Source organism: Manis javanica, chromosome 2 (assembly GCF_040802235.1).
Source record: "Manis javanica isolate MJ-LG chromosome 2, MJ_LKY, whole genome shotgun sequence".
NCBI classification, from domain to species: Eukaryota; Metazoa; Chordata; class Mammalia; order Pholidota; family Manidae; genus Manis; species Manis javanica.
The window spans coordinates 111,102,040-111,114,736 of NC_133157.1; the positions used below are offsets into that span (position 1 = coordinate 111,102,040).

A 12,697-nucleotide genomic window follows, 5' to 3' on the forward strand; every position below is an offset into this window, starting at 1 on the left:
GGGCAAGGAAAGCAACAGCAAAAATGAACAAGTGGGACTATATGAAGCTGAAAAGCTTCTGTACAGCAAAAGACACCATCAATAGAACAAAAAGGAACCATACAGTATGGAAGAATATATTTGAAAATGACAGATCCGATAAAGGCTTGACGTCCAAAATATATAAAGAGCTAACCCACCTCAACAAACAAAAAACAAACAATCCACTTAAAAAATGGGCAGAGGAACTGAACAGACAGTTCTCCAAAAAAGAAATACAGATGGCCAACAGACACATGAAAAGATGTTCCACATCGCTAATTATCAGAGAAATGCAAATTAAAACTACAATGAGATATCACCTCACACCAGTAAGGATGGCTACCATCCAAAAGACAAACAACAACAAATGTTGGTGAGGCTGTGGAGAAAGGGGAACCCTCCTACACTGGTGGGAATGTAAATTAGTTCAACCATTGTGGAAAGCAGTATGGAGGTTCCTCAAAATGCTCAAAATAGACTTACCATTTGACCCAGGAATTCCACTTCTAGGAATTTACCCTAAGAATGCAGCACTCCAGCTTGAAAAAGACAGATACACCCCTTTGTTTATCGCAGCACTATTTGCAATAGCCAAGAATTGGAAGCAACCTAAGTGTCCATCAGTAGATGAATGGATAAAGAAGATGTGGTACATATACACAATGGAATATTACTCAGCCATAAGAAGAAAACAAATCCTACCATTTGCAACAACATGGATGGAGCTAGAGGGTATTATGCTCAGTGAAATAAGCCAAGCGGAGAAAGAGAAATACCATATGATTTCACTCATCTGTGGAGTATGAGAACAAAGGAAAAACTGAAGGAACAAAATAGCAGCAGAATCACAGAACCCAAGAATGGACTAACAAGTACCAAAGGGAAAGGGAATGGGGAGGATGGGTGGGTAGGGTGGGATTAGGGGGGGGAAGAAGAAAGGGGGTATTATGATTAGCATGCATAATGTGGGGGGTGGGAGAAAGGGGAGGGCTGTGCAACATAGAGAAGGCAAATAGTGATTCTACAACATTTTGCTATGCTGATGGACAGTGATTGTAATGGGGTTTGTGGGAGGGGACCTGGTATAGGGGAGAGCCTAGTAAACATAATATTCTTCATGTAATTGTAGATTAATGATAACAAAAAAAAAAGAGAAGGAAAAGGAGGATTCCTCCCTGATAGGATAAAACTAACTGTAAATCAATGATTAATGCATGCTTTACATTATCCTTAATTTTTATCTTTCAAAGGGTGTCATGATGAGCTATGGAAGTACATTTTTCTGATAATATTCCTTTCTCTTAAAAAAAAAAGCAGTTCCTGTGTGGTGATCTCCAATAGGTTCTTCACAATGGTGTAAAGGTCATATCAAAGTGTGGGCAAAGGGTTTGTTTGTGTTTATACCAGGATCAAAGCCTAATTTGGCTACAAATAAAACGAATTAAGATACGATTTGAAGAAGAACTTCCAACATCAACATCCTCTGGAAGAGTCATTCCAGAAGATGAACATCAAAAAACTTCAACAAAGATCCTTGCACTGCTGCAGTTGTAGCTGCAGTGATCCCACCGGTTCCTGGACTTGCCGTTGGAATGAAGAAGTAGATATCTAAGCTAGCCTGTGCATACAGTAAAACAACAAATTTGACTGGATCTATACTTTCAGAGCTCAACCAAGAATTAGGAGAAGTGCAAGTTGCAGTGCCCCAAAATCATGCGACTATAGACTATCTACTGTTAAAAGAACATATGGGATGTGAACAGTTCCCAGGAATGTGTTGTTTTAATTTGTCTAATTTTTCTCTAACTGTTCAAATTCAGTTAGACAATATCCATCATGTCATTGATAAGTTTTCACAAATGCCTAGTGTACCTAACTGGTTTTTTTGGTTTCACTGGATATGGCTGGTAATTGTAGGTCTGCTTTTGTTCTGTAGCTGTATTCCTGTTATGTTAATGTATGTGCGCAATTTAATTAGTAGTTTAAATCCTATACATGCTTATGTTACTCTGCAAGAAGATATGTCAAAGAAATAATCAATCTTCCCATGTTTTTTTCCATCTGCTACTTATATAGCTTTTCTTCTTCCTTCCTAATTACAACCCTTAAGTAGAATTCGTGCCTCATATCGAAATTACCGAGTATCATAATTCTTCCAAGGGGTAAAGATACCTCAAGACAAATGCTGGGCATAGAAGCCACAGGACATAAATCTGCAAAGAAGTAAAAAGCCAACCTTTTCAAACAATATTGCTTCTCTCTCACTTACCAACTTTACATTTCCCTGTATGGCCCTGGAAGATGACTGGTTAGCCAGAGACCGGTAAGATTCCTCAAGGGAGGAGCAACCTAAAACAGGGACAGTCACAGGGGGGCCATCAGGAGAGAAATTGGGGACCAACAGAGGGGAGGCTTAGAACCTCAACCCCCCCCCTGTTTTGAGAGAAATCTTCTTCATCCGTGGATGTTTTGTTGCCCTTGTCTACCTTGGATTAATACTTAGTCTATAGGCACAGATCTGATCATCTACATTTGCCCTCTTACAGCACTAAATTGTTTTCTACCTTTATCTTGCATCTACCTACCATTTCAGCATTTTATTAAAAATAATAATAATAATAATAATAATAATAATAATAAGGGAGAAATGTGGGATTCACATATAAATCAAGTATATAAATCAAATGAATAATCATATCTGACTTGATTGTTTATAGTTCATGATGCGTGATCAAAACTAAAAGTTTCTGTGATATGACTGCCCTTGCACTGTTTACCATGTAAGAACTTATTCACTATGTAAGACCTTGTTCACCGTGTAAGAACTTGTTTGTTATGCTTCAGAAGATTGGAGACTGTTGAGATATAGGCTTGGGGTTGATTAATGACTGTGCATTGAGTCCCCTATAAAGAATTTTATTGTTGTTAACAACCATTTGATCAATAAATATGAGAGATGCCCTCTCAAAAAAAAAAAATTCAAATGTCATCTTTCTCCGAGAGACTTTCTTTCCATTCAATACAAATAACTCCCTAAGCAGACCACAAGTCATTATTTATTACCGAAAACTGTTTCATTTTCCCCCGAGTATTGTATCACAAATTGAAGTTTTCATGTATTTTTTAAAAATTTGTTTTCTGTCTTCTCCAGCTAAAGAGTAAGTTTTTAATAAGTTAATGTAAGGAGGACAAATTTAAACTGACTGATGCTATCGCAGTTTTTCACTGTTTTACAAGTTAACATCTTCAAAAGATTTGTGTTTTCTCTAGGGAGGGCACTTAGGCCAGGCTGAAAAATATGAACTACTCTAACACAGTTCCAATAGAGGAACTTTAATATAGCAAAGGTTATGGAAGAGATGGGAAATCACCAAGGAGATTATGAAGCATCCCACAGATTAGTATGTACAGGATGCTGTTTTCACCCCTAAAACGAGGGTCAAGGAGATGGTAACCGAAGCTGACTCCTCTCCCCATGTCTTTCCTTCGACTTCTTTGCTAGAGTGCACACAACCTGTGAAACAGTGCTGGGTTTCTGGGAAAGCAGATTTTCGAAATCAGATTTTTGCTAATTATACAATCAAGAAAAAGGTGCTAATTCACTTTGAGTCTCAGTTTCTTTCTTGCAAAATAAGGAAAACATACTACCTCCTCAGGTAATGTGAGAATTAAAACTGGTAACACATATAAAGTTTATAATACACCACCTGAAAGATAGGAATCCCTTAATAATAGCTGTTATTATTTATAAGGGCCAATGTTTGAGAAAATATCAAAACTTCCAATTATATTATCTGGACAACAAGTGATTGTATAATTGCAAGGCAAAAACACTAGGTTTTACGATGTGATGTATAATATGTCAGTTATAAATCAAGGTTTCAAAATTGCTTCATGATGATTGAGAAGCTCGTTGATCTTTCAGATGGTAAGTATAAATGCAGCAACTTGTTTCAAGATACTTATGTCTGGTGCAGATTTTTGTCTTAAATTATTCAAACATGGAGCAGACATGGTTTTTTTTTTAGTGCAAGCTGATACATACTTAAAACTTTAAATTTGTTTTGCCTTTACTTCGGGGAAAAAGTTTCTCTATCATTACCCCAACATATTTCTTCTAAGTTGTTATTAGAGGACACATGTATAATCTGCCCATACTCTTTTATCTCTATATTATCTTTTAAATAGCATGCACCATAATTGAGTTCAGGTGGCAGCCTTGAACGAGATTAGGATGAATTACAGCACTGCTTGGGTCCCACTGCCCCAGGAAGAAGTGAGAAATTAATGAAATCAGCATTGGTGTTGTGTGACTACACACACACACACACACACACACACACACACACACACACACACAGTTTGAATACATGGTATGAATATTTCAGTGAAACATGAATCTCTGCCTTCCTTTCATACCTTTAATATCCCCATATCCCTGGGATCAACCATGTAGAACCAGAAGCGAACAGCACACACTCCGAGGCTGGCTGGGAAGTAGTGGGAAGTAGTGATTCTTGCAGTATATCCTTCTTTGAGACCAGAGGAGTTGACATACAGGAAATGCTGGCCACTCCCTTGAAAGAGATGAATACCTGTTTCAGTGTGATGGTATGTTTTATATAGCAGGAAGCAGAATATACTCAAACCATGTGCAAATTTCATTAAACACAACTTATTTTATCTTTGCAAGTCATGTATTGACAATATTTTATTGCAAAGGAAAGTTAGGTGATCACATTCACAAAACTAATGACCTGGAGGTTTCTTTATCATGTTTCATAAAGAACATTATTTTAATCACTATTGTTGGCAAATACATAAGTGCGGTAGATGACAGCCTGTTTGTAGCCCTCATGGAGTCCAAACAGAGATGAGATTCTTAAGGAATTGTTTGATCTTGCATCCAGTGAAAAAAATAAATAGACTAGTTCTTGGAGCAGTTTAAAGCTTAATGTAAATTTAGAAGAAGTACAGAGAGTTCGATATATCCCCTCAGCTGCCCACCACACACAGACTGCCTATGCTTAACACCTTGCATTCGTGTGGCACATTGGTTACAATGAATGGATGAGCCAATAGGGATGCACTATTACTAACTACAGTCCACAGTTTACATTAGGGTTCCCTCTTTCTCTTCTATATTTCATGGGCTTTGACAACTGTATACTGGTGCATAGCCATCATCAGAGTCCACACCAAATAGCTTCCTACCTAAATTCCCCCGTGCTTTTCATCTTTTCCGCCCACCCTCTCCTGCCAACCCCCTGGCAACTACTGCTCTTTTTATTGTCTCTGTTGTTTAGCCTTTTCCAGAAGGTCACATAGTTGGAATCAGACAGCATGCAGCCTTTTTAGACTAGCTTCTTTCACTTAGCAATATGCATTTAAGGCTTTTTCATATATTTTCATGGCTTGATAGGTCACTTTTTTAAAAATTACTGAATAGCATTCCCTTGTACCGATGTACTACAATTTGTTTACCCAATCACCTATAAAGGACATCTTGGTTTCTTCTAAGATACAGTAATTATGAAAAAAGATCTCATAAGCATCTGTGTGCAAGATTTTGTGTAGACATGTCAAATCATTTGTGTGTATACCAATTAGCACAATGACTGGATCACATAGCAAGAGCATATTTAGTTTTATAAGAAATTGCCAGCCTGTCTTCCAAAGTTGGCTGTAACATTTTGCAGTCCCACCAGCATGCATGAGAGTTCCTGTCCCTCCTCCCCCTCATCAGCATTTGGTGTTGTCAGTGTTTAGGACTTTAGCTTGTAATAGGCATGTAGCTGTATCTCATATTCATTTTAATTTGCATTTCTCTGAAGGCATATGACAGTGAGAATTAAGATACTTTTGTCTCAGAAACAGATCATGCTTAGGTCATATACTCAGACTTGAAATGCAAATCTTTAGTGCTAACATGATGTTGAAAGTCAAATAATTTAAAGCATTGGGAAAGAATTGTCATCACTGGCACAAATTTAATCCATTTTACAAAGTTAGGAATTCTTATTTAAAACCTTACATTCCAGTAAATTTATTCCTCTAACTGCATAAAGACATTAGAACCTTAGTTTCTGATGTTTCTTTAAAATAACTTTAATCACATGACTTTTATTTTTAAAAGGGAGGTCTTAAAATTACACAGCAACCTGCATTCCATCTAACCCAGTTCTCCATATGTAGTCATTGCCTACAGGCTCCTAACTCAGGTCACAGCGTCCTTCGTGTCTCACAAATTTTTTCATGGAACCCCCAGATGGGAAGCAATATTTTATCTGTGTTTATTAAAAACTTAATACTTATTAATATTCTAACACATTACAGGCATTTGAAAAACTAACACACACAAGTTGAGAAAAAAATCATTTCATTCTTAAATAGCCAAAGATTCTTTTCCACTGGAGTGTGTGTTTATTAGGCATTGGCCTAATTCTCAAACCTTGAAATCAAATTTAGTAGCACCACCTTCACTTTCTATTCCACATTTACTTTCCCAGTACTTACTTTTACCACAGCAACTACTGAAAACCAGTTTGGCAAATACATGACATCATTCAAAGGAATATAGTAAAATCTAATGTTTGCATTTTAGGACTATACATGAAATTCAATGTAAAAAAAAAAAACGTATTGGGGATGATAGCAATCCCTCGTTTTCCCTACAGCATGTTTATTTCAGTAAAAGACAAACAACACTATGTAGGGCTTCACATCAAAGCTACCAAGTCTGATTATTAGGGGTCTCTGGATGAGTTCTCAAAGTGTACCCCAAGCCTCTTCTAATTCACATATCCAAATCTGGTCTTACAAAATCCTAAAGCTGAACACAAAAATAAGAAAGTCAATTCGTGGCTGATGAATTGATGCATGTAAATGTGAAAGTGTCTCCATTTTCAAATTTAAAAATACAAAACTATGCCTGGCAATTTAGAAGCTACCATTGCAAATTTGGTTATTGGGGATTTTTAATTCTGGAAGTCTAGCATATCTAAGTGTGACTTTGTAAGGGGAATAAACTTGTTGTAACACCATATTTATTCTTGAGAATCATAAAGGTGGGGAGTTGCATAGCCTTTTGAAATTATTAAGAGAAATAAATGAATTATCCAGGAACTATGTACTGTATAAACCTTACCTTGAACTCTATTTTCAGACACAGACCATTCTTTACATAGCAAGCTCAAACTAGAACCACTTTCAAACATTTATAAATTTTCAGTTGCTTTATTGAAAACAACTTATTTATATCTAGCAAAATCCTAAGAGAAAGTCCATCTAGCCTCTCACACAGACTTCAGAATTTATAAAAGCAGGTAATAAAGTTTAGAAGTCTCCACTGCTACAACATATTTAGATTTTAATGGTAAATCATTAAGCCAGTTCACTTTACTTATATATGACTCTGTGGAATGATCAACAACATTCACAGGACAGATTTTTGTAGAAGTGGATTTTTAAAAATTTTAGACTGTTTTACAGCTTTTTATTGGCCATTTTGAAAGTTACAAAACTCATATATTAGATTAGAATTCATTCAATTAAGTTTTTAAAATGTATTCTACTTTATTTAAATTTTGCTAGATGCAGTACTCTGGAACATGGGCATTCATTAAATATGTCCAAATTTTACCTTTCCCTTCAATTTCTCTACCTTCTGATATTTTCTGTATACTTTCATCTTATTTAATACTTGAATTTTGCTTGTAGGATTACAAATTCTTAAAACTCTTAGAGATACAGATTTTATATGTCACATCTTTAGTTAAAATCAGGCACTGGATAGAAATTTCTCATTAATATTCAATTATTACCTTGGAAACTCTTTAAAGAATTGCATACATTTTTGAAAATTAGGGGGCCACTTGGTATCAAAATTCCACATCACTTTGTTCAAAATCACCATTGTTACTTGATTAGGGTGTCAAAATACATTAGCCACATTCAGAATCCATCAGCAGGCTCTACATTCTTTCTCACTTTGGTGTCAGCAGGGAGTAAAGATTCTAATTTGTCTTTTAGATGTTATTAGCCACAATCTTGAGTTTTTAAAATGTTTCCCTGTGTTATTATGCCATAAGGTAATAAATTTGACATTTCTTTTTTTTAAAAAGACAGTTAATACTTTTAAAAGGAAGCTCAATTTTTTCAGCTTCAAGGCCCTCAGAAGAATCAAACTCACTTGGACTAGGGTCAAATCATAAAAGACAATTTCCCACTTCAAGTGATCTGAATTCACTCCCTGCTTTAAACTGTAGGCAATTTCAGTCTTTCTTTTTTGTTGTTCATAAAATAAAGCTGCCTAATGTTTTTTTTAAAATGAGATGCAATATGCTTCTCTTTCAAAAGAACAAATGCTCCCTTCTTTAGTGAGACTGACTTAGCTTGGCTCCACATCCTCTGTAATTTCTGCCCGTCCCTCACACTCAAAGAGAAGGAAGTATGCATAATGACCATCAGTTGAAATGCCCTCAATCTACTTTTGTACTTTCATTTTTTCCCCCAGATTTTCAAGGTACTGGCTATTTGCATCTGCAAGTGTTAAAGGGCGTAAAATGTAAACACTTACAGAGAGAGAACAGAAGTTCCCTCAAAGTTCTCCAAATGGCCACCACAGATACAGTGCCTCTGAAGTTAAATGAAATTTTCTAACAGTATTTGATAGAAATGGCTGTCATATCACTTCTATTTGCTTTGTGAAGGACTACATAAGGGATAGATTTGCCATTTCTTTATTTCTATCTTTTCCAACATTTATTCTTTAGACATAATTCTCTTTTGAGAGTAATTATTACCTATTAAAAATAAACACTTTTTTAGCAGAATGCCTCATTTTAATACTATTTACTATTACCAAAGTTGGTGCTATAAATTTTTCCCCAGTATGTACTGGATGTGATGTAAAAATGAAGCTTCTAGTTATGACATTCCAACACAAGATAGATTCACCTTATTTTGAAAGCTTCTAATTTTCTCAGCAGCAAGAATATCTCAATCACATGAAGATGACATATGAATGGAACTGGTTAGCACTTCCTGTAAGTCTCAGTCGAAACAAAAGATTCTGAATCGCTCTATCCTCATGCTGCAAGAACACTGAAGAACATCTTTATGTGTCATTGTGTTGTCAAGATGCCTTTGGAAACACTCATTAGCCTAACAGCATTTCCATAACATGATTTCATTTACCAAATTGAGATTAAAAAGTAGACTTTTTTCCTAGTCATGCAGGAAGAAAGAACTCATATAAATCTTTTTAAATGATAAATGGTAAGAGCCTTGCCTTTAGATTTCAGAACGATTTTACCAGAAAGAGTGTGAACAGCAAATGAGAAAAATAAGCATATTTATTTTCATTAAAATAGAAAATGGTGTTATTCTTTAAATGAACATATGATGAGCTAAAACTGTGGGCAGGGTTGCCCACTAGTTAAACCTGCAGGCACTGGAGCTACAGACTTAAGATTCAAATCCTAACTCTACCACTTACTTATTAGGTATGTGACCTTGGACAACCTATTTAATTCACTAAGATTCAGAAGCAATAAGAGATCATTATAGTGGGTACTTTAGTCTCATGGCATTATTCTAAGGATTAAACAATGTACTACATGTAAAGTGCTTAGAACACCATTGCAAATTAGTCCTACTTTCCTGGGAAATGTAGAGAATAGATATTAAAAGGTGATTCAAGCAGCATAAAAAAAAACCAATCACATATTACTGACTGGATAACTACTATAAAGAAGATTCCCTGTCTTGCATTTGGATGTTAGGGAAATGGTCAATTTTAGGGGTGGGGAAAATATATGAACCACACCCAAAAGAATCTAACAATAAAAGTTAACAATATGAACTATTTAGAAAATTAGTTCTGGGTCAGACTATCTGTGTTCAAATCTACACGCTGATACTTTCAAACTTTGTGACTTCAAGCAAATAACTAAATCCTCACTGTACCTTATACTCATCTATCAAATGGGGATACTAATAATAATATACAGTGCAATGGAGTTCGTGTGAACCTATGACAATGAATACTGAAGTAGATAGTAAATGAAATGTAGTTCAACAAATGAAAGATTGATTAAACATGGTGGATGAGGAAAGAGGTGATAAAAGACATGCAGTATATTAAGATATTAAAAAATATAGTGAAGATGGTAGCAAGTAAAAAAAGTAGTTTATGGTGGTAACAGATCATTCTGAAAAAAATGAATGGGGGGAGAGCCCTGGTTTCCAGTCCAGCCTGTAAGGAGCTTGGAAGGCATCAGTCTCATCTTTACAACAATAAAAAGTCTGAGCAAGCAAAATATCAAAAACTCTTCTTAGATCCATCAGAGCATAGAGGAGAGGCCACTGGGAAAACTGTTGCTTCCAAAATTGTAGATAACAGATGAACAGATCCAGAGAATCACTGTTTAGTGGAGCACAACTCCACAAGCAGGACCCACTGATGCAGCAGGTCCTGAGTGAAGAAGACAGAAACTACAATACACTAACTGCTGGAGGCTGAGTGTGGAAAAGCTAGATATGAACTCCAGGGGACAAATCCTAGGACACCCCCAAAGTTTTACCTCCAGGATCCCTACCAAGTTCTCACAGTGAAGATTGTTTCTTCCAGGGAGGGGAAAGTAGTCATGTGAAAGTGTGCCTATTTTTCTTATCATGATCTAGACTTTCTATTTCGTCAAGGCAGAGGAGAATGGAGAAGCATTGTGAAGGTTACAGTGAAAGGGCACAGGCTCCCTAAAATACTGCAATGGAATCACAGGATTGTAGGATGCTTCCATTCCCCGACCTTACCACTTAACATCTTTCTACTTTTACCACCACAGAAACAGGCCTCCTATATAATAGCAAGGGTTACAACCGAAATAACTCTCTACCTCTCAGACCTTATTTAAGGAGCAGTTTCTAGGGAAACCAAAATATAACAAGGGAGACAAAAACATGGACCTAGAGGAAATTCCACCTCCTGACACCTACAGCTTCAGCACACAGTAAATACAACCTTACTCCAAGCAAGACAAAGAAAAAAACTCACCTTAAAGTTCTCTTTACCTTGATTCCTTTTACCCAGTACATTGTATCCACTACCCACAAAAAATTACAAATCATGCTGAAGCAATGCAATGACCAACAGTTAACATTTATAACATCCAGTGTACTGTTGAAGAACAAAAATGCAGAGTTTGTAGAACAATAATATAAGAAGTCAGAAATGCAATTTGGGAAAGAACACAGAAAGCTCTTAATGCCAAATTAAAAGGCAATGAAGAGTTTCTTTTTACCCGAAGCCCAGGAGTCACCATTAGAAATATCAACCTTGCATCCATGTGCAGTGTGGTTTCGTTTAGGGGAATGTTGCATTGGAGATGAATTTCCTTGACATATGCAATATTTCAAGAGTGAATTAAGGGAGCAGAGGTGGAAATGCAAGGAAAGGAAAATATATAAGCTGAGACCAAAGAGCTGACAGAATTTGAAGTGAGAGAGAATCAACTGGGTTACTGATAATGTCAGTAACAGAAGAATCAGTATCAGGAAGAGGAGGAGATTCTTTCTGAAAGGAAGGCAAGTTTGAGTCTGGATGTGTGACCTGGAGATCCTGGAATTACCCAGCTGGAAAATGAAAATGGGAGGCTAAAACCTGGAAATAAGGACTAGATAGATTCAGGAATTCTCATATGTTGAGCCCTGAAAAAATAAAAACTCTGAGCAAGCAAAAAGCGTAGGAAGAAGTAAAACAGTAAAAGGGAGAATGTGGTAAGACTGACATTTAGGTTTCAGGAGGAAGAACAGGCATTAAAAACTAGCCTTTAGGGAAAAAATGTTACAGTCCACTGCAGTGAAAACACGGGTGCAAACTTCACGGTGTGGACTGATCCTTAGCATCAAATGCAACTTAAGTAGAACCAGGTTATTACAATTATGAAGTCAATAAAATCCTCGAAAGGAGCTAGACTGTAAGCTCCAAGAGAACCCAGACTGTATTTGGTGAACAAGTATCACTCCCGAGTCTAGATCAGTGATCAAGAAAGGCTGACCTATAATTATTTCCTGAAGAAGTAATATTTTCGCAGAAGACAGATTCTAGGGAACCACAGAATCTATGTGCAGTCAGATACAGAATGTGTGGAGAATGGAAATTTGAGACACAATTAAAAAACAATACTTAGAAGGGAAGAAGTTTAGATACTTCTTTTCTTTTCCAAAATAAGAGAAAAGGTGATGCTTGAAGGCAAAATGTATACCACCGTGATAAGGCAGTTTGAAGACTCTTAAAAAGGAAGTACATACAAGGAGGCAAGGTTTTGAGAAGACAGAAAGGGATAAATTTAATGATTCATTATTTTACTGAGAAATAAAGTCTGTAAATAGCATACATTCCTTTTAGAGGAACTTTGCTGCTTTTTACGTGTAAAACGATGAGATTATTCACCTGAAAGAGTCAAGGATTATTTATTCCGAGTTTAATCTTGCCTTCCAGGAATCTAAAAGAATGTGCTCATTCACATGTTTTTCACTGAATATCTTGTCCACACAAGATACCTTTTGGCATTTCTAGAGAAGAAAACATTGTATGGTTCCTACTTCAAACAATTATTAGGTATTCTTGGAAGAATTTTAAATGAATGTAGACAAATCAAGGAAAAGGAAAAGA

The 12,697-nt window shown here is 36.2% G+C and overlaps 1 protein-coding gene across 8 annotated transcripts in view; it reads right to left on the reverse strand.

The window, feature by feature from the left end:
• MALRD1 (MAM and LDL receptor class A domain containing 1) overlaps positions 1 to 12,697 on the reverse strand; it is a 672,837-nt gene that overhangs the window by 215,935 nt on the left and 444,205 nt on the right. For all 8 annotated transcript variants that reach the window (XR_012127984.1, XM_073229124.1, XM_073229120.1 and 5 more), the window contains one exon: positions 4,441 to 4,598. Coding sequence is in view for 7 of the 8 variants with exons in the window: in XM_073229124.1 (XP_073085225.1) it covers positions 4,441 to 4,598 (158 nt within the window). In the remaining variant the exon portion in view is untranslated. The remainder of the gene's footprint in view (positions 1 to 4,440; positions 4,599 to 12,697) is intronic.